The 27,428-nt window shown below is 41.7% G+C and overlaps 1 protein-coding gene across 5 annotated transcripts in view; it reads left to right on the forward strand.

Moving 5' to 3' along the window:
* The window catches only part of Grin2b (glutamate ionotropic receptor NMDA type subunit 2B), a 461,196-nt gene that overhangs the window by 377,097 nt on the left and 56,671 nt on the right, over positions 1–27,428 (forward strand). For all 5 annotated transcript variants that reach the window (XM_004845843.3, XM_021259153.2, XM_004845844.3 and 2 more), the window contains 5 exons: positions 14,042–14,244; positions 14,994–15,165; positions 15,389–15,542; positions 18,697–18,822; positions 21,343–21,572. In XM_004845843.3, coding sequence (XP_004845900.1) covers positions 14,042–14,244; positions 14,994–15,165; positions 15,389–15,542; positions 18,697–18,822; positions 21,343–21,572 — 885 coding nt within the window. The remainder of the gene's footprint in view (positions 1–14,041; positions 14,245–14,993; positions 15,166–15,388; positions 15,543–18,696; positions 18,823–21,342; positions 21,573–27,428) is intronic.

The following is a 27,428-nucleotide window of genomic DNA, read 5'->3' on the forward strand; positions in this document are numbered from 1 at the left end:
AAGAGACGGCTGCAAAAATGCACCTGGTTAAGCAAAATGGAGCTCTTCAAAACTGCACAACAACTTCCTCCTTCTCCCCTGCCCCCCCCTCTTTTTTTTGGTACCGGAGATTAAACTTGGGTCCTTGCGCTTGCTCAGCAGGTGGCGGAACCACTGAGCTAAATCCCCAGCCCTTCTTTCCCTTTCATGCCACCAAGAGCCCATTGGTTGGTGCCACCCACAGCTGGAGCAGGTCTTCTTTCTTCGGTTTGCTGGCCTATGTGCCAGTCATCTCTGTAAACACATCGCAGACACACCCAGGAGTGTATTTTACTGATCTGCTAGGTGTTTCATAGCCAAGTTGACATATGGTGTCATGATTAATAATCACAGGGATATGAGAAAATAATATCAGTCCTTGCCGTTAAACATCTCACAGTCTACTGGAAGAGATCAAGCACATAAGCAAATAAATATAACACACCATGACAAGTTCAGTGACTTAGAGGTGCACAAGGTATTTTGGAATTGCCAAGGAAGGATATCTCACCCCTTAATCCAGCCTAGGTGTGTGGTAAGCAAAGGCTTCCTAGTGTAGACACTACCTGAGCTGCATCCTAAGTGTGAGTGGGTGTCATCCAGAAGACAGGTTTAAAAAGGAGCATTCCAGCATGAATAAAGGCATTTAAGTAAGAAAAAGCATAGTATGTTGTTATCAAATGAAAAGGCTGGTAACCCTGAAGACATGGGCTGAAAAGAAACAAAGGCAGAAAGACAAGAAGGAGAAGGCAAGAAAGGGGAAGAGGGAAAAAGCGAAAAGGATGAGAAGGAGGAGGAGGAGATAAGGAGGGGAGAAGGAAGGGGGAGGGGAAACAGGAAGAAAGGAGGGAAAGGAAGGGAGAAAAAAGGAGACAAGGTGGGGAACAAATGTGTTCTTTTCCAAGGAGATTAATACAATCTTAGGTGAAAAGGGGGCTTTGACGGGCTTTGAGATCAATAAGGGTGAGATCAGTTCTGCATTTTGGAGAAGTCACTCTGGGAACTCAATGTAGGGTAAACTGGAAGAAGATAAGGCTGGGAGTGGGGCCAACAGAAGTAATGCCCCAATCCAGGCACAAAAGAGATAGAGAATCTGAGAATGGAAGCCAGGGTGAGGTCCTTCCTTCCTATTTCCAACCTCAAAAGCTGAAAAGGCATTTCACTGAGACATGAAGTGACCTTGCACATCCTAGTTTGAGACGGTAAATTCTATCTGGGGAAAATTGTTTTCTACATACTTAACAAGTATGCTTCTCCACTAAATTGACGAGGAAGGGGATAACCATGAACAATCTTAGAGCAAGTGCCACTGTCAGGGATTTTATAGTTCTATCTTAATGATCTTGGCGAGGTGTGAGGAAATTGTTCCATGAGTTTGAGAAAGAGAATTGTCAGTACCTTCTTTCAAGATCTTTTTCTTGTCTCTGTGGTCTAGTCTTCTAAAATTGTAAGATAATTTTAGTAATTTTGACTTCTTACATTCGTATTCCTTTAACAACTCAGTTATTGATGTATCTTTTCCATGTGTGTGTGCGCCTTGTTTCTTTTCATATAAATTCACAACCTTATGTTTTGGATTTCCTGGATGATCACACTTTAAATGATAATACTTCATTGCCCCAGAAAACACATTCATAATTACCGATGTTTACATTCAAATGTGTGGTCTGGAAAACAGTGTCATTAAAACTTGTGCACTGGGTCCCTTCTCCAAAACACTTCCCATTATTTTCCATTTGACACTTTAGCATGAACACCCTGCAGTGATAAAAACAGCTTTCTGCAGACTCATCTGATGAGGTCCTGCTCCAGTCCTGCTACTTTTTCTAGCTCTTAAAAATTTGCATGAGAGCCTGATTTTGCTGGTTTGGCTGGTTCATTAAACGTGTGACAATTTGCATCACTTTTCACTAGTGTCTTGTGATATATCTGATGGAATTGCTTCTATTGTATCTAAGGTATATGAGCAGATTTGTGTGTATTCCCAAGATCCTTTTCTTTAAACATATTGAAAACATTTGAAATTTAGAGAAAGACCATGAAGAAAGATGTGATGAAATGGATCAGAAATCCAAGAGCAGAACAGAAGGGAAATCAGTTCACTAGGCATCCTTTGAAAGCATCATAATCACTTCTGGTCCAGGGGTCACCACAATATATCAGTGCCTCTTAGATAGTGGAGCACAGGCACACAGCCCTGCTAGGGAGAGCAGGATAGATGGGCTATACTGGATCAGTACATGTATTGGGCATTTGCATCACACATTTCAGGTTGTTCTCTGCATTCTTACGTATAGAGGAATAGCAAAAATTAAAGCCTTTAGTGTCAGACTGCTGAGGCTTAGATCCTGTTTGTGTCACTTGTTTGGCTCAGGGAACCCTTAACTAAGGGTCTTTTGAAAACTAGGTACGAGCACTTAATCCTGGGTAAGGATTTGTGGAAAGGGTGCATGGAGAGCAGAAGGAGAGATGAAAGGCATGCAAATGACTGGGCCTGGCAGCAGGGCTTGGCATGTGCACCAGGCAGTAGGGGATCCCAAATGGCCTGCTGAGTGAGACTGGCTGCAACTGTAGACTCTGTGACTGTCCCAGAAAGCCCTGCAAGGCCTGGGAGCCAGGTAGGAGATGCAGCCGTAGGTCACTGTCAGTACAACAGGAACTCTAACCAGTTGGCCTCACCTAACCCCAAGACTCTGTAAGCTGGAGGGGACATCTCCTGATGCCCCTTCCATTGGCTCCAAGCAGGAGGCACTTGCTTAGGAATAGCCATGGACTCTGCCTCTCACTGGTGACCCAACGTACTTCTTAACTCCTGCAATGTTCATAGAAAGTTGATGATGGTAAATACCACTACTACCAACACAGCTACTGTCATTTACCCAGAGCTCAGCATGTTCAGGCATTCTGCAAAGCACTTTATGAATGCTGTTTCATTTAATTTTCACCAAAACCCCACGAAGATAGTTATTATTGATTGCTATTTATAGATGAGATAAACAGTGCATTGTAAGGACTGCTTTGATTATAAAAAATAGACACCCAACTTGAATTAGCTTAAGCAAAAGACCAATTTGTGCTAAGGATGCTGGATTGTCTCAACAGAATCCTTAATAGGACTAACATTGAGCCTCCAGAAGAGCTATAAACCAAGACTTTGACACTCTTGTATAACTCATTCCCTCTCTCACTTGTAGTTACTTTCCTGAGGCCACTGGCTTCATTCTTTTCTGTCTGCATTGCCAAGTTTCTCTATAGCTGTGAAACACATTTTCCCAGAGTTCCTGAGTCTTACAAGTGACAGTTTATGCTACTGAAACGACATGAACCTAACCCTTTTCTTACCTCTGAGTCTGGAAATCCCAAGGATGTGACCCAGCCAGTCAGGTGCCCACCCGTCACCCACTCATCTATGACTAAGTTTGGGGTGGACCAGGAGATATAATAACAGATATCCTGGTGACTTCCACAGGACCACGTGGCTGAAATTGAGGAAGAAAACGTTCACAAGAAAAGGAGATGCTGAACTAAGAAGAGGGGTAGGGAGAGAAAGAAAATTAAAGGAGAGAGGCACAGGATGGTGGTTGGCCGACAAATGGTAGACAGTCACAACACAGAATTTAAAAGTTTAGGTAACTCACCAAGTCACACACAGCCAACAAAATCAAAGCTCAAATTAGGCCTTTGGGACTTCAATGCCTGTGCTCTTCACTAACATGGCAAATTAGAATATAATAAGTGAAGAGAATGAATGAATACCTATACATGCATACATCCCACTTATATATATATGTATATGTGTATATATATATATACATATACATATATATATATATATATATACATAAATAAAATGAAGACCTTGTTAAGCCAGTGCTCAAGAAATCACAGGTTAGGATGGTCTGACATTTCACACATTTGTTCTAAGCTTACAACTGTCAATTGAGATTAAAGGTAGAAAGTAATGACAGGGTAACCTGATGGCAAGCAGTGTCTATGAGCCCCATGGCTCAGCCCCCAAAGAAGATTATAACAGCACCCTATAGTCCATTCATTGTCTACCAGTCAGCCAGCCAGCATCCCTGCTGAACTGTGTCCTGGAGCAAGTCAAGGCCTTGGGCATGGTGCCCACTGTCCGCAGCCAAACTCTGTAGGAGAAAGTGGATGCAGAGGGAGTGGAATTAGGCATGGTGCTAGGTGAGAGAGGCCCTGTAAGTCCCAAAGGCCAACCCCGGGCTTAGATTAGGTGTTCCAGAGGAGGTGCCTTTTCTGGAAGGAGGTACACTGGTTAATTGGATTCCTAGCAGTCCCAGAGGACTCTGAGGATTGGCTAAGGATGGAGTGTTGGGGTTTGGGAGGTTTTGATCCCTTGAGCCAGGAAGGCACAGATACTTCAGGAAAACATGTTGAATCTCTCAGCCTGTTTAAGCCTGTGTAGCAAACTATTTACAGAATGCACTGATGAAAAGGAATGAAGCTCTTTCTAACATATCTGTCTTGTCCCTGGGAGGGCTTTATGGAGAGACAGTGGGACTCCTTGGATTGAAGGCCTTTGGTAAATCCAAACACTAGTAGTATTTTTATTCCTGGGATTTCTGTTTTTTTACTTACACTTTAAGGAAAACAAAAGAATTGCATGTAATTTACCCTGATGTTTGAAATAAGTTTGGGAAGTTGGAGTTTGTTTATTTCCCTCTGCTACACGGGGAAAACATTACATTTCTGGAGGGAAGCTAGGCACAGTAAAGACTGCGCTGATGTTTTTAACAGTAATAGTTATAATGTAGAGGAGGAGGAGAAAGAGAGTATAGCATATATCAGTATATATAACATAAAGCTAGTATGGGCAAGGCACAGAAAGGTTGCATAACTCACCAAAGATCGCACAACTTGTCAGTATTTTCTGCGTCCTAGTGCCATTTGCTGCCATTCTGCCTGTCTGGGCCCACCAGGAACTTCAGCTACCACTTGCCACGAACCCTTCAGGCACAACCATCAGGGTTTCTATAAAGCTGGGGTAAAAATGAGAAACTACGGGAGTGAGACAAGCTCTTCTACTCCCTCAGACCACAGCAGAGTTGTGATGAATAAAGAAGTCAGAAGTCCTGGCAACATGGCATGGTGAAAAAAAATACAGGCTTCAAGAGTCAAATAGATCAGAAATAAAATCTTGGTCCCTCCATGAACCTTAAGCATTTTAATCTACGCTGAGGGCAGCTAACAATATCTACCTTTTAGGGAGTTAGTGACAATAAAATGATATAACTCTAAGAACTGCCCGGCACCAGGCCTGGTCCATTATTGCTACACTTACTCTAATATTATCACATCTTTGTTGGTGGTGTTATCTGAAATGACCATAACTACTGTCTGTCTGGTGTTGAGGAAATTAACAACTTTCATTCTTGGCACCTGATTCTCCTCACCTGCCCTGCTTCCCAACTCCTTCACACTTCAGAGCAGGAGATGCAGAGGGAGGGTGAGTAAACAGCAAGAGTCACCCAGAGGGAGATGGCCAGAAGCAACAGTGAATGTGCACAGCTCCCTGGGAGCCCTGGGCTCTCCTAGAGAGACAAGAGTCAGCCAGGGACACCACCTGAGGCCGGGATGACAGAGATATCTCTGTGTCCCTGGGAAAGAGCCACAAGGTTCAGGCAAGAACAGCCAGGTGGGCCACCTTGGGCATAGGTACCCAGAGCTACAGCTTAGAAGTGGCAAAACAGGAATTGGCCAAAGGCAGTCATGGATCAAATTTGAGTATGGAAATTACCGTATCTTCAAGCACATTTTCCAAACTTGAGATTTCTTTTTTTTTTTATTTTTAGAATTAATTTTATTGGTACATTTTAGGTATACAATATAATGACATTCATTATTAGAGATATGCACCTTTACATAATCTCTCTTGGTTCTTATTTTTCCTCCTTCCCCTGCCCTCCCTTCAACCCCTCCATCCCTCCCTATTTACAAAGACTTTGTTTCCATTTTGTCATTTTCTCATATTAATTCCATTCCCTTCTTTCCTTTCCCCTCCCCCTCCCACTTGCCTTCCCCTTTGCCCCTTTTCTTCCTATTCACATTCTCCATTGTACCTTTCAGCCCTTATTTAAAGTGTAAATAAGGACCAACTCCAGATTGCTAAACGTAGATGTCGCCTTGTATGTAAATGATTAGGAGAAGGAGCCTGGAGCTGTGCCAGTGGCCCTGTTAGACAGTCCAGGCAGATTCTGCCGTTATACTTGGCGCAGTTCCTGGGGAACTGGGTGTGTGCAGGGCAGCTTCACCATCAGAAGGCTGAAGAGGAACAGAGTGAAGAGGTGTCTGTGGGGCAGGCTTACCTCCTGCACCTTTACGCGGAAGAACGCTTCAGTGGGTCTAGCAGAGACTTTGGAGGGTCTGATGTATTTTTTTCTCAGTGATATCAGTCAGTAATTTACTGAGAACACACTTGTATAGGCCAGTGCAAAAGGAGGTAAAACAGCACAGTCCCTGCTCTCAATGCACTTAGAAACACACTGAGACATGAATTTGCGTATCAGAATAAAGTTAACATTTAATATGCTACCTGAAAGGAGAGGTTGAGCAGCCACATTCTTATGGTAGATCAAATAACAGCTTTTTTTGCCCTAGCTGAACTGATCAGGGACTGCTCATGGCAGTAATGATGCTGGAGAAGGATCGAGAAGAGCATTCCAGAAATATGCAAGGGCACGCAACACCCAGGCAGGGAAAGGGCTGAGGACAGGGGAGACTGCAGACAGCAGGCAGCAAAGTTGTATCTGGGAACACACAAAATACCAAAAGCTAAATGCACAGGTATGTTAAGAAAGACCAACCAAAGAAACATTTTGAAACACAGGTAGGCTTTCTTTTTTCTCCTTGGTGCATTATTGGACATTGAAACCAGAACACTGTCAATGAGCTACCTCCTCAGGCCCCTTTATAATTTTTTTTTATAAAATCAGATAGGATCTCACTAAATCCCTAAGTGGACCAGGCTGTGCTTTAACTTGAAATCCTCCTACCTTAGCTCCCAGAGTGCTGGGATTACAAGTGTGGGCCACCATGCCTGGCTGGTAGACTTTTTTTAAAGTAAAATATAAAACCAGAGGTTCTATTTAAAAATACATATTTTGCTTCAAAAGAAAACAAGTAAAGTTTTATATATAGGAAAAAGAGTCAGAAGGCATATCTCAGAATAGGAGCAGTATTTCCAGCATATCTAACTCATAAAGGGTTACTATTGCCACTATAATACCAGGACCTCTTTGCCATCAATAGATAAGAAAGACTAACAACAGCAATCAAAAATAAGTAAGGGACCTGGCTAGAGAGCTCAGGAGGAAAACAGATGTGGAAAAATTGCTCACACTCACCGTGAGTCAAGGAGATGAAAATCAGAGCAGTGAGGTAGCATTTTTCATTCCTCAGATTAGCAAACGTTTAATCGTGACAAACTCTTGGCACTGGTGAGAATGTAGGCAAGGAGCAATCGTATGCTTTCCTAGTAGCAATTTTAATTGCTGTGAACTTCTTTATTCTAGTGACATGGAGAACATTTAAAATACATATGTGCCCTCTTAGTTTGCTTTTTCATTCTGGAAATTGATGTGGAAATGTGGAAATGCCAACATACGTTTTTTAAATACCCTAAATATTTACCTATAGGACCGTGGCTGAGTAAATCAAGGCAAGTTCATCATGAGAGGTGACAGTGCTGCTATAGAAAAGAGCTAGATCTGCTGTCTGATGAATTGGAAGCAAATATATTGTGTAATGAAGTGGGAAACACAAGTGGGAGAGGAATGTATTGTGTGTTGTGACCTGATTAGAGAAACACACATACATCCCTTTTTTTTTTGGAAGTCTTTTGTGGATACAGCAATGGACGGCTACACACTGTGAAGTTCACTTGGTTACCAAGGATGGAGGAGAACTGATACAGCAAAATAAAGATTCAGCAAAATGAAGTGCTACCATACACTCAAACTTCTAACACCTCAGGGTGAAGATGTGTAACCATCCGCATGGAGAAAAGGGAGTATGCCCTATCAGCTTCGGATTTCTGCAGATTTCTCCCATTGGGAGTTTCAGGCACCAAATGTGGCTGGGGAGTCACTGAATCGGACACCTCTTTGGGAAGAAAGGGAATGCAGAATTCATATGCGTTTTCCTTCAGCTTGCCCGGGGAAATAACATGTAGCTTTAAGTTTTGCATTTTAAAGTCAGATAAAGACTTAAAATAAGCAGCAAGTGTTTTTTGTTAGATCCAGATGCCATCTCAAGCAAGAAACAAAAATGCTTTGATTTTTGAAAAATAACCTTTGACACCTAAAGAGGCTCTAATAAGTGCTTTTGTTCCAGGATCTTAAAAAGTGACTTTGTGTGCCGATGAGAGAGGCAGCCCAGGGAGATGGATGTCCTTTGCTTATCTGTGCAGTGACTGCTGTGGCCGCAGCAACTGCCCGGTCTCTTCTCCCCTCTCCCAGTGGCACATCACCCTGTTGCACACACCGACTGCTTGTAGGGAAGGGATGACTCTGGCGCTTTCAGAGAGGAGCACGGTCCCTGTGGTCTTTCTTTATGTGTGGCCTTGTCAGGGTGCTAGTCGATGCCAATTTCCCCGTGGTAATGAAGGAAATCTGTCAGCAGAAGGACTTTGAAGTCTGACATCGCCACAGATTTGTCCCTAGAATTTTCATAAGGGAAGGCCCGTGAACCAGGTCCCTCCCATGTGCCCCGGGCTTGGAAGAAACAATTCCTTCAGAGGAGAACTTCCCCCCGTTCAGATGTTCAGTTTGTACCAAAGGAACCAAACCAGAAAAGCTAAAGAGTGACTCTTTTTCGGAGGAAACCAAGCAAAGATTTTTTTCTTCTCTCTGAGAAAAATGATTTCAGTCCTGAAGAGACTTTTTAAATGTTAGAAAGGCAGATAACTGAATTTTTTATAGACATATTTCTGTTAAATGTGCTTTTGGTAATGATGTTTGTTTCGTTTTTATCTCCATGGAATTCAGAGTGCTTTACAGACTTTTTCTTCATTATTTTTTAAGGTTTTATTTTTCCTGATAGTATTTTAATCTTGCCTATGAATTCTTCATTCAGTTTTTCTTCACTGGATTTCCTCTGAAGTAGCTCCTGTTAACCTCATTTCCTAATACTCTCTCCATCTCTGGGATTATGTACTCCCACCATTTCAGAGTCCTAGACAAGCCTTCCAGACTTCTGCTCTCAGTTTCAAGCTTCTCTTGCTGTTTTCTCTTCTTTATTGTTGCTTCAAACTTTTCCATTTGTGATACTTCCTTCCCTTTGAAAGAAGACTTATTTGAAACATACCTCATTATTCTACATTAAAATGTGCCTTAATTTAGTTACTTAATTTTAGTTGTTTATCAACTAAACAACTGTGTTGGTCTAGAAAGAATCTGATGTAGGATTGGGGATGTAGCTCAGTGGTAGAGTACTTGTCTAAAATGTGTGAAGCTTGGGGTTCAATCTCCAGTGCAGCAAAAGAAAATAAAAAAGCAAAAAACACAAGAATTTGAGGTAACTAAACATATTCCCTAACATGAGTCTTATTTATTGGCACTGTGAATCTGATATTCATAGTAGTTATTTTTTCAAAAAAGCTTCTCCCTTCATGAATTTGTTAATTTTCCTTCTGATTGCAAACGTCCTTGAGGAAACAAGCTTAAAACAAGTGAATCTTTTGTATAAAAAATCAGATATTGCCTTTCCTTCAGGGACTTTTTCTAAGTGCACCTCTTTTGCGAGCTCTAATCTGCATAAGTACTATAGAGAACCCTTGATCTGAAGAGATAATGGGATTATGAATTATATACAAGGCACCTTAGACATCCTCTCACCTATTCTTAAAAATGCACAAACTGTGGCTCAGAGAGTTTTAAAAATTTGTCTGTGGCCTCTGAAATATTTACTGACATGTTTGGAATTTAGTTTAGAAAGTCACCTAGAAAGTTTTAAACCATCATTAAAGAAGGTAATCAATAGCACAGGATAATGAATGATTGGATTATTCTGGGCAGTGTGAGCTGGTAAATATTTAGCAGCTTGGTGAAGGGGCAGGGACAGAGGAAGCCCTGATTTGTAGTGTTGGCCGATTTTGTGGGGCCCACACCAGTTCCAAGCTGCCAACCTGACACTGTTGAGCAAGGACTTGGGAAGAAATGAGCACGATCCAGTTGGCTCTCCAGAGTGATAGCAATCATCAGATTGAGGAGGTCTTCAGGAGGAGGAAACTGAGCTAGTTCAGCGAATAGAGAACTCCTCACCTAAGCAGCGATCCCTTATGCTTGAAGGCCCAGCTTCAATGTGAAGGTCCCTGTGAGGCTTTTCTCTCAACCTTTTGGAAGCAATCACTTCTGCTCTGAATCCCAGAGTACTTAGTTATACTTTATGTGAGAGTAATTAGCAAAGATGATATTGACAATAGATAAGATCTTTCCCCTCCAGACTGTCCTTGGAAGACCTGACTATGCCTTAGTCCTAAATTATCACCTAAGCCTAATGGGTAGGAGCCCAAGCTGTGGAGTCAAACTGTCAAGCCTCAAACCCTGACATTGCACTTAGTACTCACTTCATTGAGATCTTGGGAAAGCTATCAGTCCTCTCTGCAGAATGAGACGTTAATTGGGAGTCTAGCTTATAGTTTTGCTGTGATAATTAATGAGATTTCTAGACCAGTTCAGTCAACCCTCACTAGAGTATTATTGGTTGAACTGAGTTGGCATGGAGCAAACTATGATTCAGCTAGCATGGCAGGAGGTTGGGATAGAGTGTGCTACAGCAAAACGGCGTGAACAAATTATTATTGAGAAAATGAGACTGGCATATTTAATAAAAATTAGTACATCATGGAATTATAGGATCAGAACTTAGTTTTCCTGCTGTGGAATGATGAACACAGAGCAGGGTAAGATCATCATGCCCTCCCTTCACCCCATGCGCTAGACGCTGTAAGTCTATAAATATAACATTTGTTGCTGCAACAGATTTTATAGACTGCTGTTGATTGAAATATCTCCTTTTCGGGGCTGTGCAGTTGCTTTTTTGATCAATCTGAATGCTAGACTTTAAGCATAAATACTGTTAACTTTCATTCCAGATTCAGTCCATTATTTGAATTAATTTGTTTTTTCCACACTCAACTCTGCAATGCATGTTGCCTTCTATCCTGTCTATCTTTTTGCTGTCTGCAATTCTGTGACCATGACTTTTACTTTGTTTTCTAAAACACTATATAGGTCACTTCCAAGAACAGGGTCCCCTGATAAGTCACTAAACACTTCTTTCCAGTTGGCATTGATTCATTTAACAATTTTCTTTTCTTTTTAGATATTTAACTCTTTTCCAATCTATCAAAGTAAGCCACAATCTATATTATAGTTCGTCTTGTTCACAAGAATGTCCTGAGACTTTGCCAAAATGTTTTGTCTGCAACATCTTTTCCCCACAGACAAAGTCTGTTAGAAGAGAAACTGCAGCTGGTTTGTTACAGTCTGTTCCTGATTAGCCTATGTTAATTCCTATACTGACAACATTTTTTCTGGGTTGAGCAAGGGATTCGTAATTCAAAATAGTGAATTTCTCCTCATCAAGGTAGGAAAGGGTTAGCGCACACATTTTGGGCACAATCCTGAGGGCAGTGAGAGGTTACTGAAATTTTTGAATTGAGATTATGTGACAAAGTTGTATTTCAAGAAAACCACCTGGCAACAATGTCTGTGACAAGCTCTGGAGAGAACCTTGTGTGAGGTTGGACGCTTCCTGGAATAATTCCAGAATGGGCTCCTGGACCACTTTGGAACATGCTGGGAGTAATGAAGGAGGAAGAAAATACCATTGGATTTAAAAGGAAAAAATCAAAAGGTACTATTGAGGGAACTTGAGAGGACTAAAAACAAACAAATAAAAAAGTATGTTAGGGTTTCACAATCCTTTCCACATTATTGAACATGCAGAAAATAATATCAATTTGGCCACAGGGGTAAATATGCCTGCTTGGGGATGGAGTTGACCCAATGTCATGGTCCCCCAAGGGTGGCTCTCTCTGCTCCAGGACTACCTGCTCCAACCACTGGCAGAGAACATTTCTATCTCCATATGCCTTGGAAGCCATTTGAAAATTTCTATTTTAGAAATAAGTAGAATTAGCAATATGAGGAAAAACAGACTTGGAACAAAATTAAAATCAACAGTGAAGAGACATCTGTATGGACAGTCATTACTTGACTCACGATTTTTTGAGTCTATGGTGCAGCAGAAGCAATGCACATTCAACAGACACTGTTTTGTATATTTTTCTGGGCTGCTGATATGTGATATGATACTCTCATGATGCTAGGCAGTGGCAGTGAGCCACACATCCCACACAAGATTGTGAGAGTGAACAACCAATAATCTGTAGCGCACTGTGTTGATACGTGATGGTATTCTGTAGGTCACAGGTTATTCAATGCATTTTCAACTTATGATATATTCAATTTACAGTGGATTTATTGAGATATAAGCCATCACATCACAGCCTGAGGAATATAAAGGAGAACAAACATTTGGTTCAATACATTATTCTGAACAAAGAGGCAAAATATCATTTATACACACTCAGAAGGAAACCAACCAGCATCAGAGTTAATGCCAGGGAAAGACTACACAGGTGCCAAACAAAATAGCCCAGGACACTAAATCATTGCCCATGTCATGATGGTGCAGTGATTAATTTACAGGATTAATTTAGATATGGAAGTCATCAGCACTGTGGGCCCAAGTGGAGGGAGGAACAAGCCACACCTAAGAGGACACCAGGTAGAAACCTAATGCAGAAAAAGGAGAAACAAACAAACAAAAAGAGTTTGAACTTCGCATTAATATGGAAATCCTTGCCTATTCACCTAAAACTTGGTGAAGTACTGCACTTTGTTGTTTCCTCTTGGTTCCTGTAGTTAAACAAACTAAGTGGTTTTGTAGTCCTCACTTGTTTTGTTTTGCCTTAACACATGGAAAAATCAGGAAAATGCAGGAACTTGCAGTCCATGATTTTTTGTGATAATCAAAGATCCTCAGTTATAGAAAATTAAAATGAGTTCTCTCTTCATTAAGCTCAATAGCAGAGTGAGAATAAATCCAAAATCTTGTAGATTCTGTCCTAAAATTAAGAATGACTGGTTCCTCTAAAAGACCATTGAACCCATGCACTTATCCCAGTGATCAGCAGCGGGGCTGCCATGTGTGCTATATCAGTCATGTGAAGGGTGCTATTTGGGGGTGTCTGGCTACGTGTGGCCGGCTGCTCACACAAACCTGTCTGAGCCACTGCAGGTGCATACATCTTCACTGACCCACATAGTCCTTACCAGCCCAACCTTCCCTTCCCTGAACAAGCCACATCTGTGTTCTTTCTTCCCGATTTACCATTATGTTCCAGTTCAGACCGAGCTGGCTCTCCATGCAGTTTCTGTCTGGACCTCTGTTATAAGTCAGGCTGATGGCCGCAGTCACTGTGTTTATCTTTCCAACATTATTTTCTGTTCTCACTATCATGTTCCTTGTTACAGTAAAATAAAAACAAAACAAAAAAAACCCTGACAGCCACACAAAACACAGGAAAGGGGCATCCTCACCGCACTTGGTTCAATTTTAGCACTCACCACATAGTGCTGTAAATAGTTGTTTGCATTTCTGACTTCTTCACCCAGCCTGATGTGAGCTCGATGGAGGGCAGAATGATGCTTCTTTGAAGTACAGAGCTTAGCAGGGTACCCACCACATAGTAGGTCCACATTCAATGCTTGGCAAGTGGGTGAGTGATTGAAAGTATAGCTTTCTTGGATTTGGAATCAGTAGTCTCCTGTTGAGCATGTGGTTTTAAAAGCCTGCTCTCCATTATGTACAAAGCTTGCACCTGTTTGCCTTCATTTAACTGTTTCTTGGAAAGACTCAGACAATGCTAGGGGAGGCTCTCTTGTCCTGGTCAGTGGTTTCTGAGTCTTTCATTCATTCTGTGCAGGTGGGGAAGTGGAAAGACAAGTCGCTGCAGATGAAGTATTATGTGTGGCCCCGAATGTCTCCAGAGACAGAGGAGCAGGAGGATGACCACCTGAGCATTGTAACCCTGGAGGAAGCACCGTTTGTCATTGTGGAAAGTGTGGACCCTCTGAGCGGAACCTGCATGAGGAACACAGTCCCCTGCCAAAAACGCATCATCTCTGAGTATGTGTAGCACCTTCCCCACAGGCCCCGGGTGGCATGGGAGAGTCACATTTGATGCAGCTATTAGCATCTGGCAAGCCTGGGACCTGGAGCATGGAAGGAGTTGAGCACTGTGTTCACTCTCACCTGCATCTGAGCCGCAGAAGCACTTGCAGCCTTGTGGTGTGGTGTCTGGCTCTGTCTGTCCTGATGACAACCTAGGAGAATGACGCCAACCACCAGGCCGAGGTGCCTTTGGCCTTGCCCAGCCGCAGGGCCTGGGACCTCCAGTTCACAGAGGTTTAAGTTCACTTTCGGTGCTGAAATATGTTTCCTTGCACCAGTATGTCCCCAAATTTTAAGATTTAGAACCATGTTTGGAGATAGATCAGACTTACCTATACTGTGAGGAGTCAGGGTGATCATTCTCTTTAGTAAAGAAAGGGAGTACCTGGAAGGAAGAATGAGAGCCTCTTAGGTGCTAGAAGATTTTCCATACAGTTAAAAGGTTGAGGTGAATTCAGTGTATGAAAATTCAGTGACCTGAACCCTTAGGATATGCACCCTTTCCAGATGTTTATACTTCCATGGAACATTAAAAATTGCTGGGAGATGTGGCAGTGGAATGAGAATACTGCAGATATGAGGGCTGATTTGTTTGGTTTGAGTGAAGGTGGGGGCTGCTTTGGGGGTGGAGTTTTAATGACCAAGAGTAATATTTTGTTTCTTGTACAGAGCTTTACTTTTTTTCCCTTCCTTTATATGGCTAGGAATAAAACAGATGAGGAGCCAGGCTACATCAAAAAATGCTGCAAGGGATTCTGTATAGACATCCTTAAGAAAATTTCTAAATCTGTGAAATTCACCTATGACCTTTACCTGGTGACCAATGGCAAGCACGGCAAGAAGATCAATGGAACGTGGAATGGTATGATTGGAGAGGTGAGTGTCAGGAAGTAAGGGGCATTTCCATTTTTCTTTTATTTTGCTTCACTGCAGTATTTCTTAAAATGTTCATGTCATGAATTTCTGAAAATATCAAATAGTAAAGAGAAGGTACCAGTCCCACTCTACAAAGAAAGTTACTTCTAGGCCATGCATATTTTCCTCACAGTGCCCCCTGCCTTCCTGCGTTCTCAATGGAACATTGCACCTTTCTCTCCAGGTGGTCATGAAGAGGGCCTACATGGCGGTGGGATCACTCACTATCAATGAGGAGCGCTCGGAGGTGGTGGACTTCTCTGTACCCTTCATAGAGACTGGCATCAGTGTCATGGTGTCACGCAGCAATGGGACTGTCTCACCTTCTGCCTTCTTAGGTAAAGGATGGGGAAGAAACAGATATACAGACAAGTGGATGGATGTGGGGCAGCTGCAGGAGCACATGGCCAGGCTCTTTCAGCCAGGAGGAGGTTGGCCAGATGCTGGGGACTTCATTTGGGGACTTTAGAATTGATTATTCTCAAACATGAAAGCTCAAGAACACTCAGAAAGACAGGAACGCATACTGCCCTTTGAGGAAGCCCTGCTGGACTGGTCAGCAGAGGCCTCCTGTAGTCCCCTCCATATCACTTAGGCATTGTCTGACCTCAAGCACATTGCTCTACCTGGGGACTCAGTTTCCCCATCCAAAGAAGAGGTCATTTCTACCAGCTAATCCCGAGGCTGCTTCCTTCTCTAATAATTTCTAATTCTGAATGTCATTGACATACTTATTTATTTTTAATTATCTTCAAGAGTCGGTCCTGACACTACCAAAATAGGTTTCCTGTTTTTCCATGAATTTTTGAGGCTTTGCCAGTTGGAGCTGATCTAAGGCTTCCTCCCACCCCACCCCATTCTTGCCCTTCCATCCTCTACTGCCCCACCTCCAGCATCACTTCAATGTCAGAAGCCTTAGATGTAATAGAGGCCTGGGTGAGATAAGACCAAGATTTCAATTAGATGAGGTCTCCTGTGAGCTCATACTCCATATGTTTTGCAGGGGCTGTGGAACAAGGGGTGGAAAATGAAATGTCACCTTGAAACCAGAACATTGACAGGAAGCCTGGGTTGGTCATAAACAAGCTATAAGCCCTTGGATGGGTCACAATTGCCCTAAGGGAAGTCAACATTTTCGAAATGAGGATGTTAGAATAGACAGTGACTAATGTTTCTTTAAACTCTCTCCATAAGAAATTAATTCAATTAATGTAGCACTAAGTGGAATTATAGGTTCCATAGAATTTTTCTGTAAATTACAACTGTACTCAAGTTTCTTAGCTAATCTTCTTATTCATAGAGAAGCAAATTCTGGCCTGCCAACCTCATGTGAAATGTTATTAGATAGCACACACTATACGCAGTAATCCTCATAGCTGCTGGGTGCAGTTTGTTTGCACTTTTCCTTTGTAAGGACAAGTGGAACATTGAAAGTACATTGTAATTCTAACTCTTGTTAGTTTATCACTAACTATAACTTCTAAAGAGCCAGCGAGCCCTGGAATGACAGAAATACCAGGCAGAGTATTTTGTGTGTGTTTGGAGGAGTCATTAATTACAAGGACAAGAAAAGCCAGTGGTTACTGAGCACCTAATATATGATGTGGCAGGCATTATTGTGCATGCTTTATTATTATTAACTCGCTGATATTATCATTATATAGATTTTATGATTTAGGAAGAATAGATCTAAGACAAAGTCCAGTTATGGTAGCCTTCAGAGCCTGTGCTCTAGACCACATTTGGCCATCTCAGAATTCCACCCCTAACCACGGAACCTGGCTGTGATGAGCACATTATTAATTCAGCATAGTCCAATGGGAAGAGCAGACTTTATCTCAGAGTCCCTCAGTTCATAACCTCATTGCCACTTTCTCAGTGTGAACCAAAAACTTTGGTTCCTCAGCCTTTAGTTTATGCCTCTGTAAGCAGGTATGGTAATCCGTAATGAAGGGGCTATTAAAAAGGTTATAGTTAACAGTGTGTGGTGAAAGAAAGCTTTGTAAATTGAGAAGACCAGCACCGATATTTATTGTAGTTTTTGTGTTGCTCTGAGCTTAATGGGGAAAGGGGTTGACCCAGAAGTAATGATTTTACTCAGTTATTCCCCAGTCTTAGAAAAAAGTGAAACTGAGGTAGGATTGTAATCCATTAGAGTCAAAGATGGAGGAGGTTTCCTACACTACCATAGAGAGGCTTTGAAATATCCCATCTATGGTTGAGACTGGCTGCCACTGAAAGGTTTTGTATTTCACAGTCAGTGTGTTAAGCTCTGGAGCTTTATTAAGGTTCTTTTTAAATTGATTAAGTGACCAAGCTTTTATAATTCCTTTGGAAGTTCAATAGTAAATTAGGTTTCAGAGTAAGAAATATATTTTCTAATTTTCAGCCAATTTTTCCCTTTTCTCAACTTCATCTTTATTAATGATTGGAAGATAGGGCAAACAGCATGTTAATTCACTTAGTTATGAGTTTACAATGTGATGTGACAGCTAAAAAGGCCAGGACTATTTTGAGACACAATGGAGGGAGCACTGTATCATGGGACAGAATAGCAATGGTCCCTTTGTGTACAGGGCTTCAGAGAGATGCTTCTAGAATATAGTGTTCAGTTTCTGGGCACCTCTAAGCCAGAGAGAGTTATTCAACTGGAAGGGAATCCACAGAAATTATTAAAGATATTAAAGAAATGATATATACCACATTCTTGCTATCATGCCTGGTCTTGTGCCACCAACCCTGTCATCTAGTAAGAGAAGAAATAATGGGGTATGGCTTGTGATTGTTTTGTGAATCTCTACTTGTGCATGTTCCCTTGTCACTTGTTAGATTTCTACTGCTGCAAATATTGATTTTCAATGTAAATAGATTTTAAACTTTGAATTGTATTCTTATATCCTAATGATGTGTAAAGAAATATACCAAATCAAAATGGGTTGAAAAAAGTAAATCTAGGCTGGAAAATTTAAGAGAAATGGGTAGGAGTATTATTCATAATTATTATGGAACCAATTCACTCTGATGCATTAAGAATTAATTTGACTGCAAGATTCAGTAGCAATGATGAAGGCTTTGGGGGTCACCACTTTGTAGTAAATGCATAGAGATGAGAACATAAGCCAAATCAGTCTGGAGAATTCATTTGCACCTCACCTGGTACTTCTTCCAATTTTACCTTTCACTGAAAGACCAAGCTGTGGATCCAGCAGTTCTAGAAGCTGTCTGTACAACCCTCAGAAGGTTCACAAGCATGAGGTTCTCTTCCTCATGTGTTTCAAAGAAAAACATCCTCAATATGCCAATCTGGGGAATGGATTTGCCAGACTATCTTATTTCTCTTTAGCCTAGTCCCTGGCTCCCTGAAGGCATGCAAAAGCCTTGTTCTTTGTTTCTCCCCAAATTTGTGTTTCCCTGAGCAAGTGAATCTGTGAGATAATGAGCATCTGTTTGTTCTCTGCTCTGACCCTGGGCGGGTTTTCTTTTCCTCCCCAGAGCCATTCAGTGCTGACGTATGGGTCATGATGTTTGTGATGCTGCTCATCGTCTCAGCCGTGGCTGTCTTTGTCTTTGAATACTTCAGCCCTGTGGGTTATAACAGGTGCCTCGCTGATGGCAGAGGTAAGGCCAGCTGGGACCACTGCTCTTCTGCATTTATTCTAATTTGTGAGTCCAAATCTTTGTGCCCTTCATTTGTTATGTGCATCCTTTCTAATTTATCCAGTTCTGGAAAAAAATAATCCCTCAACTTCTAGTTCACCCACCTATCAGTTTGAACTTCTATGTCCCTTCTTGGTACATGCCAGCCCTAAGTCAAGTCCCAGCCCCAGGTAAATGAGAGGAGAGATTGATAGTGAAGATGTGAAGTGTAAATATGTCACAAGAAACTGTTTGGATAACTGATGCTATGGGTAGTTGTTTGCTGGAACAGATATGACTAAAAAGGCAGATTGTACACTCGGGTTAAGAATATGGCAAGATGGGTCGCTCAGGGAATATGCAGGTGGCTATGGCTAGTAGATCTCCCTTCTGCTAAAAGATCACTGCTGAGGCACAAGGTCTCCAAAGCATATGTCCCTGGCTCAACTACCTTGCCAGGTAAGAAAAGTGTTGGATCCTTGAAATAGAATGGAAGGAACAGACCAGTTCTCACCCACAGCTATTATAGAGGATCCAATTTCCTGGGTAAATGGGCCCACCGATGAAAGGGTTGTCTGTGTGTTTGAAACATTAATAATACTTTTTAAAAGTTCACTGGATTTCTGAAGGGGGAAAGTATGAGATCCCTGTATGAGGCTCCCATAAAACTTCCCCAAAATCCCAAGATTAAGAAATATTCTACTTCCTCCAAGTCTTCTTCTTCCAGAATGGGAATTATCCTGGAATTACAACTCCAAGAGGAAAAATTCTTAACCCTGGGTCCTAATAAGAATTACCTATGGGGCACTTAAAAGATAAAGGTGCTGGGACCTCGTTTTCTGATTCACTACGTCTAGGGTGGAGCTTGGATCACTGTATGTTGCAAAAACAGTGATTCTCTACCTTGGTTTCACGTTAGAATAAGCAGCCCAACCCCATAGTGATTTAGTAAGAACTTCTAGGGGTGGGTGCGAGACAGCAATATTTTGTAAAAGTTCCCCTCATGCCTCCATTGAATTCACAGTCCAGGATAGGAGACCCCATTTCACTGATCGACTTCCAAGTGTAAACCTGGCTTTTTACTTGGACTGTATGTTCTGAGGCGGGATTGTTAACGTCCCGAAGTATGGAATAGTTAGTGGCTCTGCATCTGTGCTAAAGGGTCACCCAGAAGCCATGACCACTATCCCAGACTGAGGGGCTCCAGTAAGAAGTGAAACCACTGGGAATCCCGTGAGAATATGCACAAGTGGACAATTTCAAGGACTAAAGTTAGTGTGCAGTGGCCTCTTACCCTTGAAAACATTCCAGAAGGTGAAAAATCCAGATTTACAAAACCTAGGGCAAGCATGTACAGTTCTGTTACCATAGGACGCTTATTTTCACAGATGAATTCCTCACAATACCATTTTAAATATCAAGTCCCTCTAGAACATTTTGCAATTTACAAAACTTTGATTTATAAACAATTTTTAGTTATGCATCTGTTGCATGAAATAAGGTGCACATGCACAGATGTGTGCACACAGTTAGATATCAAGTTCGACATGTGTAGTCCCTGATGATTTTGTTGGCTGAGCAGATGCTGCCAGGATCACTGCAAACATCCTAAGACTTGTGTTAATATGTTGTAAAATTGTGCGAGCAGATGTTCGTTCTGCAGTGGAGGGGCTACTGGAGAGCCAGGCAACAGACAAGATCTTACCTTCACCTAGAGGAGATAGCAGTGAAGTGGGCAGAAGCCCTGACACTGTCTATATGAAGATCAGATGGAGGAAAGTGGAGTCAAGGACTGCTACTCCCTGCCCTAAGATCCATGTGCCTGGGCCAGGAGTCCATGACTTCCTCGCTGGGCTTCCCGATCACCTTTTACATAGAAGCCCCTACTGTAGGAAGCCTGTTGAGAAGTGTTGGCCTTGAGGGAGGGCAGGAAGGGAGTTAGGCTGTCTTTGACACATTGAGTGCTGAAGTGCTAGAAGCTAAAGAAAAACTAGCATACAGTGCATTCAGAGCCATCCAGCATCAGTGTACCTAGACTTGAAGGAGGGTTTTGACAATGGCAGAGAAGATTCACACAATTCTTGCTGATGTGTTGGACATTGAAATGTTTCCTTGGTACATACAAACATAAATGTTTGGAAAAACAGTAATAGTAGCCCAAGTATGAGCATAGTGATATAGTTGGCCTTTCTTTGCTGTTCAACTTCCACGTACTCTTGGTGGTCCCATATATGGCAGCAAGAGGATTGGTATTCAGAGAAGGATCTCATGCAGACCCCAAGGCTCTGGGTATTCCCCTGAGGAACTCTTCTGCTTTCCTGAGGCTCCCAGGAGAGGAGAGGCACAGACTCTCACATCATAAAATTGTCTATGAAAAGGCTCAGTCTTAGTTGAAGGGTTTTCTGCTCTGAGCAGGGACTTTCTACCTCTGGGCACGTGTAGGTTGAACTAGAACCAGTGACTCTGGCTTAACTCTCCATCCTCATCTTTTTCTTATGCCAGAGCCAGGCGGCCCATCTTTCACCATCGGCAAAGCTATTTGGTTACTCTGGGGTCTGGTGTTTAACAACTCCGTACCTGTGCAGAACCCAAAGGGGACCACGTCCAAGATCATGGTGTCCGTGTGGGCCTTCTTTGCTGTCATTTTCCTGGCCAGCTACACTGCCAACTTAGCTGCCTTCATGATCCAAGAAGAGTATGTGGACCAGGTTTCTGGCCTGAGTGACAAAAAGGTAAGAAACCCGTTTGAAACCTCCATCTTTCCCTTCATCCTGGTCTGAGCCCTATTCAAAGTTCTTGTGTACCTGTTAATTTTCTAAATCTTTAGACTCAATAGTTCTTTCTTGTGTTTTCTTCAATCAGGACACAGGAACAGAAATCAGTTTCCCTACCGAAATAATATTATTTCATGTTTGCTTTCTGACTTGTAAAAGTACACCCTGGGCTGCAAATAAGGGGCTTAGTATGGTCACAGCTTTCTGAGTATGTGGTAGCTCTTGTTGGATACAGTTGGGTGGCCTATCAGCTCCAGGTTGGCTCTTTGGTGTGTTATTAGAGGGCCGCCCCTGTGTACCCACTCGGAGGGGATGGGAGTGTTATGGCCTCATTTTCTCCACAGTGGTGTTTGGCTGTGGGCTCTTCCTTTGTTCCTCTACACACTCATGAGTTCCTAGGGCCAAGCAGGAGGATTGTTCACACTGTGTCTTTAAGAGAAGTAAGTGCCATTTAACCTAATGATTGCCCCGTGTGCTGCTGATGAATGGGTTGGCCTCCGTGCCAACTGCAGGCCTCCTTGTGGGCCTGTGCACTTGCAGGAAGTATCTGATGGTTTCCATCTTTGCTGGATGAGGATACACAAAACCCATTCTAAGTGCATTCGACTCTCCAGCTTTGTCTGGAGTGTCTCCATTTCCATGGGAGAGCTGTCCCCCAAAGCCTTGGGAATCAGGATGGTGGTCTAAGACAAATGGTGAGAGTTGTCTTTGTGAAGTCTCTGGTAAAGCTCATGATCAAAACAATGTTGGAGACTTTCACTTACAGCAAATCTCCTATTCACTGTTTCTTTCAAATTTAAGAAATGTGACTCCCCATCTCTGCTTCCAGGTTGAAGCCATGAAATACAGACAGATACCTTTAGATCAATAGGCAATGCCTCATCACCTGAGAGTGAGGTTTCCCCAAGATAAAATACTAACAGTTAGGCAGATGGTTTCAAAAGAGTGAAAAGGAAAAGATACTGTCTACAGGGCCTCAGGATCTGATTTTTTCCATCCATTTTTACTTCTCAAGAATATTCAAAAGCATATGGGAGATAAGTAGCTTCTTGGAGTGATATATATAATTTATCGTGCTTACCTTTTGATGTTATCTTTTTTCTGATTTGTCTTCCTTTTTACTTTTTGTCAATTATTTTTTTACTATTTAAAAAACCATTTCTTATGTTTTCTTCTCCCTTATTTTTAAGTTTTTATTTATACTTTCATCTAACTCATTTATTACAGTTTATCCATATATTCATCCATCTATGAATCAATCCATTTCTGAACATTTTTCTTTCTCATTATGACCCTACTGAAATTTGAATTAGATATCTTCCTTCATCCCATTACAACCACCTCCACCACCACATTTTTGTGGCTACTTCTGGAACCCAGGCTGTAGTGGGGTTAAAACTGCTTTTTTAGAGCTCAGTACCATGATAGGGCCTAAGGAAGGTGGACCATGTCCACCCTAAAATGTGGACATGGCAGCAGTTTGATGGGCCATGCCCCCATGTGTGGGTTTCCAGAGGTGTGGCAGGCAGTGCATTCACATCAGGGCACAGACAAGAGGTCGTGAATGTGAAACCACACAAAATATGACAAGGCCTGGCTGGGGATTTAGCTCAGTGGTTCTGGCACCTGCCTCGTAAGCGCAAGGTCCCGAGTTCGATCCCCGGTACCAAAAAAATAGAAAAACCAAATATGACAGGGCCTTGTTGCCTTGCAGTGATGTAGCAGAGGCTTGGTGGATCGTGTCCCTGCTCGTGAATAGCAGTGTTTGACAGGGCCTTGTCACCATGCGTCAATGTGGCAGAAGTGTGATGGCCCACAGCTTTGTGGGAGGCCCTGACCTGGTAAGAGGGGGACTACCATATATATCATAATTTTTTTCAAATGTCTCTGAAAATTGCTTAGTGCACTGTGTTATCTTTCTCATAATCTTGTGGGCCACTCGGCAACAACTGAATGCGTTTCTGTTTGAATTAAGCATAACTGGATGAGGGAAGATTGTTTCCCTTTCTGAGGCTTTGACAGAATTTATTATCGTAGGCTACCTCTAGAAGAGAAGATATGTATCTGTTTGTTCTCCATATCAGGCTGGTTATGTTCTGAAAAGTTGACCCAGTCACTTTCTGCATACAATAAAGGAAGTAGCATCTGACTTTTTTCCAGCCCTGCTATGCCTTTTAAGGCCTTGGCAAGTGATTTGCTGTGCTCCCCTGCTCTGCAGTGTTGGCCAGTGCTTGGGTTCCTTTGTCCTGTACTAGGGCATCCTCAACTCCTTATCTCTCTTGACCATGTCTCTATCTGTGGAGCTGTCTGGGAAATTTTTCTTCCCAGTCCCTACTCACCAACTCCTACAGAAACGTCAAGACTCAGACTAGAGACCACTTCACTTGCGGGGGCCTTCGCTTGGCTCCTCTGGGCAGCTAGTCACTCTTTCCTTTGTCATGGCAATTAGTCCCACTTTGTTGTGACATTTGTCCTTCATGTTCTGTCATAATAATCTGTAGATCTCCACCTTATGATTTCTCCCCCTCTTTGACCATGAGCTCCATAAAACCAGTGACCATAACTTACTCATTATTAAGACAAGAAGATAAAAATAAAATAAAATTGAATTTAAAAATTTAAAAAAAGACAAGAAGATAAATAAATAAAATTTCAAAAGTACAAAGTCTGGGAGAGGGTGTATTTAAGAACCTCCAGGGCCAACAGTGGACTCAGTGTTACAGGCAAAAAAAGCACCCAACAGCAGGAACCCTTTAACAGCTGTTTAATGTGGAAATGATTGAAGATGGTTATCTAGTATATTTCAAAATTTTGCAAATGACAAAATAGTAAAGTGTAAGCACCCTACCAGAAAGTGTCAACACAATTTACATAATTATAGAAAACATTTAAGTAACTAATGACATATAACTGTATATTAGTGTCAGGAATAGTTATAAAAATCAGGAGAGTATTTTAAAAGTGTACTTAGAGTGTCAAAATTTATATTAGTTTTACTTCAAAACACCTAAAGAAAATAAAGTCTTGGGACTGGCATGGTAATGCATGAAAGGAAATGTAGTCTCTGAATTTAGACAATGAAACACAATGCAGACATTGAAACAATAATGTAGAGAATAGAAATAAGATGATTTTGTAGATTGTGATTTTCTGTGTAATTACATTTTCATCAATCAGAGTAGCATTTACAATGGAGAAGGGTTCCTAAACTTGTTATGACTATCACGAATGACATAGCTTCTATGTAATTCACATCAAATGATAACTATCTTGCAGTGATGATGGAAAGATATTTGTAGCCATTAGATGTACAGCATTTTAAAAATTTGTCTTCAAGTTTTTTGGTGGAAAAAATGTACCAAGATTTCATGTATGTCAGGGTACAAAATGAGAATGTTCAGAGTTAGATTTCCAGCCCGTATTTGTGCTCTTTTTGACTGGATAGCTTTCATGGTAGCATTGTACAGTGAATTGAGAGTGGTTCCTCTATGCACTGTAACTAAGTGTGGGCGCAAGTGCTAACATTTAGCTACACACTGTGCAATCCTTCAGCTCCTTCAGGGGGAGGAGGGTATAAGGAAGCTGGTGACATCTTCCTTCTTTTCACCAAGAGCTCCCCACGCTGGCTCTCATGCTTCCCACCACCCAGATGGACTTTTCCTTTTGGCCATCTGCCACCCCTAGTATGAAGCCAGGTGAAGGAAGGGAAAGTATTTGGAGGGTTTTAGGTACATTACCTATGCCACATATTTGTTATTTTTATAATCTTCTTATAGTTGTGATTGTTCCTATTTCACAAATAGGGATATCAAGACTCTGAGAAGCTTGGTAACTTTGCTAGTTACACATTATCCAGTGACAGAGTCAAGGTTCGTGTCCCCTTGTGTTTGACTCTAAAAGTACTCTGCCAGGATGTTTCCCTTCAGCGAACAGCATGCAGCGTTATGACATAATAAAGATTGGTATTGCGATCCTGCCTCTGCTTTCTCCTTTAATTCCCTACCCTCTCATTTAATGACTTTGGAGTTGAGGGCAGACTCAAGACTTATCCCATACCACAATGGAACACGTGATAAATTGTGTGAGCTTTCCACCTCTGTGACAAAATATCTGATATAAATATCTTAAGAAAGGAAAAGTTTAATTTCTCTTGTGGTTTCAGAGTTTCCATCTATGCTCACTTGACTCGGTTGCTTCTAGGCCTCTGGTGCGGCAGAAATGTCATAGTAGAAGGGTGAGGTAGAGGGAAGCTGCTCATATGCCAGCTGGATAGCAGAGAGAGACTGAAAGAGCCAGAGGAAGGGGCCAGGGACAAGATATGGTTTCCAAGGTGGATTACCCATGACCCCTCCCTTCAACTGAGCCCCACCCCTCATTTCCATCCCCTCCCTTTAATGTCATCAGATTATGACCTCCTCCACTGATGAAGTGAGAACTATCATGATCCAATCACACCCCAAAAGCCCATCAGCAACCAAGTCTTCAACATTATGAGCCTTTTAGGAACATTTCATAACCAAACCATAATAGCTTCATTCAACCCAACCCTTCTTAAGGCACGGTATACTGTCATTATCATTACTACTAATAAGAGATTATCATTGTTGTTATTAATAGTGGTATAACTTCAACCATAATATCTCACCTAACGTTTTTCAGCTCTTTTAAACCAGGCATAATGCCAAATATGTTACACTGATTATCTTATATATGGTGCTACTAATATCTTTATTTGTAGATAAGACCACTGGAATTTAGAGAGGTTAAATAATTTGGCCTTCAGATATCCCTAGCAGCCTATAGATCTTAAATGGACCCTGTCATCAAATTTAGACCCCGAGGCTTTTTCCAGTTAGTTAATCACCTTACTTTGTATCCTCCCTTATACATTATCAAAGTATAACAAGTCAGATCCTTTTCCTGTGTTAAAAAATAAGCTATCTAATTAATTGAGCCATAATAATTAGATAGTATTCTAACATTTTAACTTTACTTAATAAGTCTCTTAGAAGCATTACTTTAAATAGACAATAATGGTAATTTCCATTACTTGGATGGGTTACTGGCTTTTCAATTGACTGTGTCCTGTGCATAGGGTGACCCTGACCTTTATGCCTCTGTTGGGTCATGGCAAGAAGGGCTTTGAGGAGAGAGAAGGGTCAGTTTTGCAGTCATGGGCTTGAAGTTGGATGGAAGGAAACCTCCAGGTATGTGGAGGCAAATGGAAAGTTTGCTGTGTGGCCGTCAGGCTCTGGACAGTATCTGACTACATCCTACCCACACATTCCTGTCACCACTGGATGCACCTATATTGTATTTTGCAGTTCTTCTTCTCAAGGAACTAGAGGAACTTTATTCACTTTCAGAAGTCAACAAGGTGCTCATCTTTTAAAAGAGGGCAGCTATCTTTGCCTCCAACACTGGAAGTACAATCAGGATGACCATATAACAGGACCTGTTGGCTTTTCTTTTTTAATCTTTATGTATTTTATTTATTCATTTTAATTTGTTTTTTTAGTACATGTTTACAGTACATAATCTTTACATTCTTTGTATGAGGTTGGCTTTTCTAAATGGCAAGTAATGCTTTTTCTAGAAAGCTGTATAGGGTCTGGAAGTCAATTTTATCCTTTTGGATATAGGCAGGTGCTGTGGTTAAATGTTCCCTCCCAAGCTCATACTGAGATGTAATTGCTGTTATAACAGCAGTAGGGGCAGAATCTTAGAGGTGATGATTAGATTGTGAGGACCCAGCTCTTATGAATGGGTTGTTATCATTACCTTGCAAGTGGGTTACTTTTAACAGCTGTAGCT

This window comes from Heterocephalus glaber, unplaced genomic scaffold (genome assembly GCF_053883595.1).
Source record: "Heterocephalus glaber isolate CG9 unplaced genomic scaffold, H.glaber_assembly_v1.0 deba00001444, whole genome shotgun sequence".
Classification (NCBI taxonomy): Eukaryota; Metazoa; Chordata; class Mammalia; order Rodentia; family Bathyergidae; genus Heterocephalus; species Heterocephalus glaber.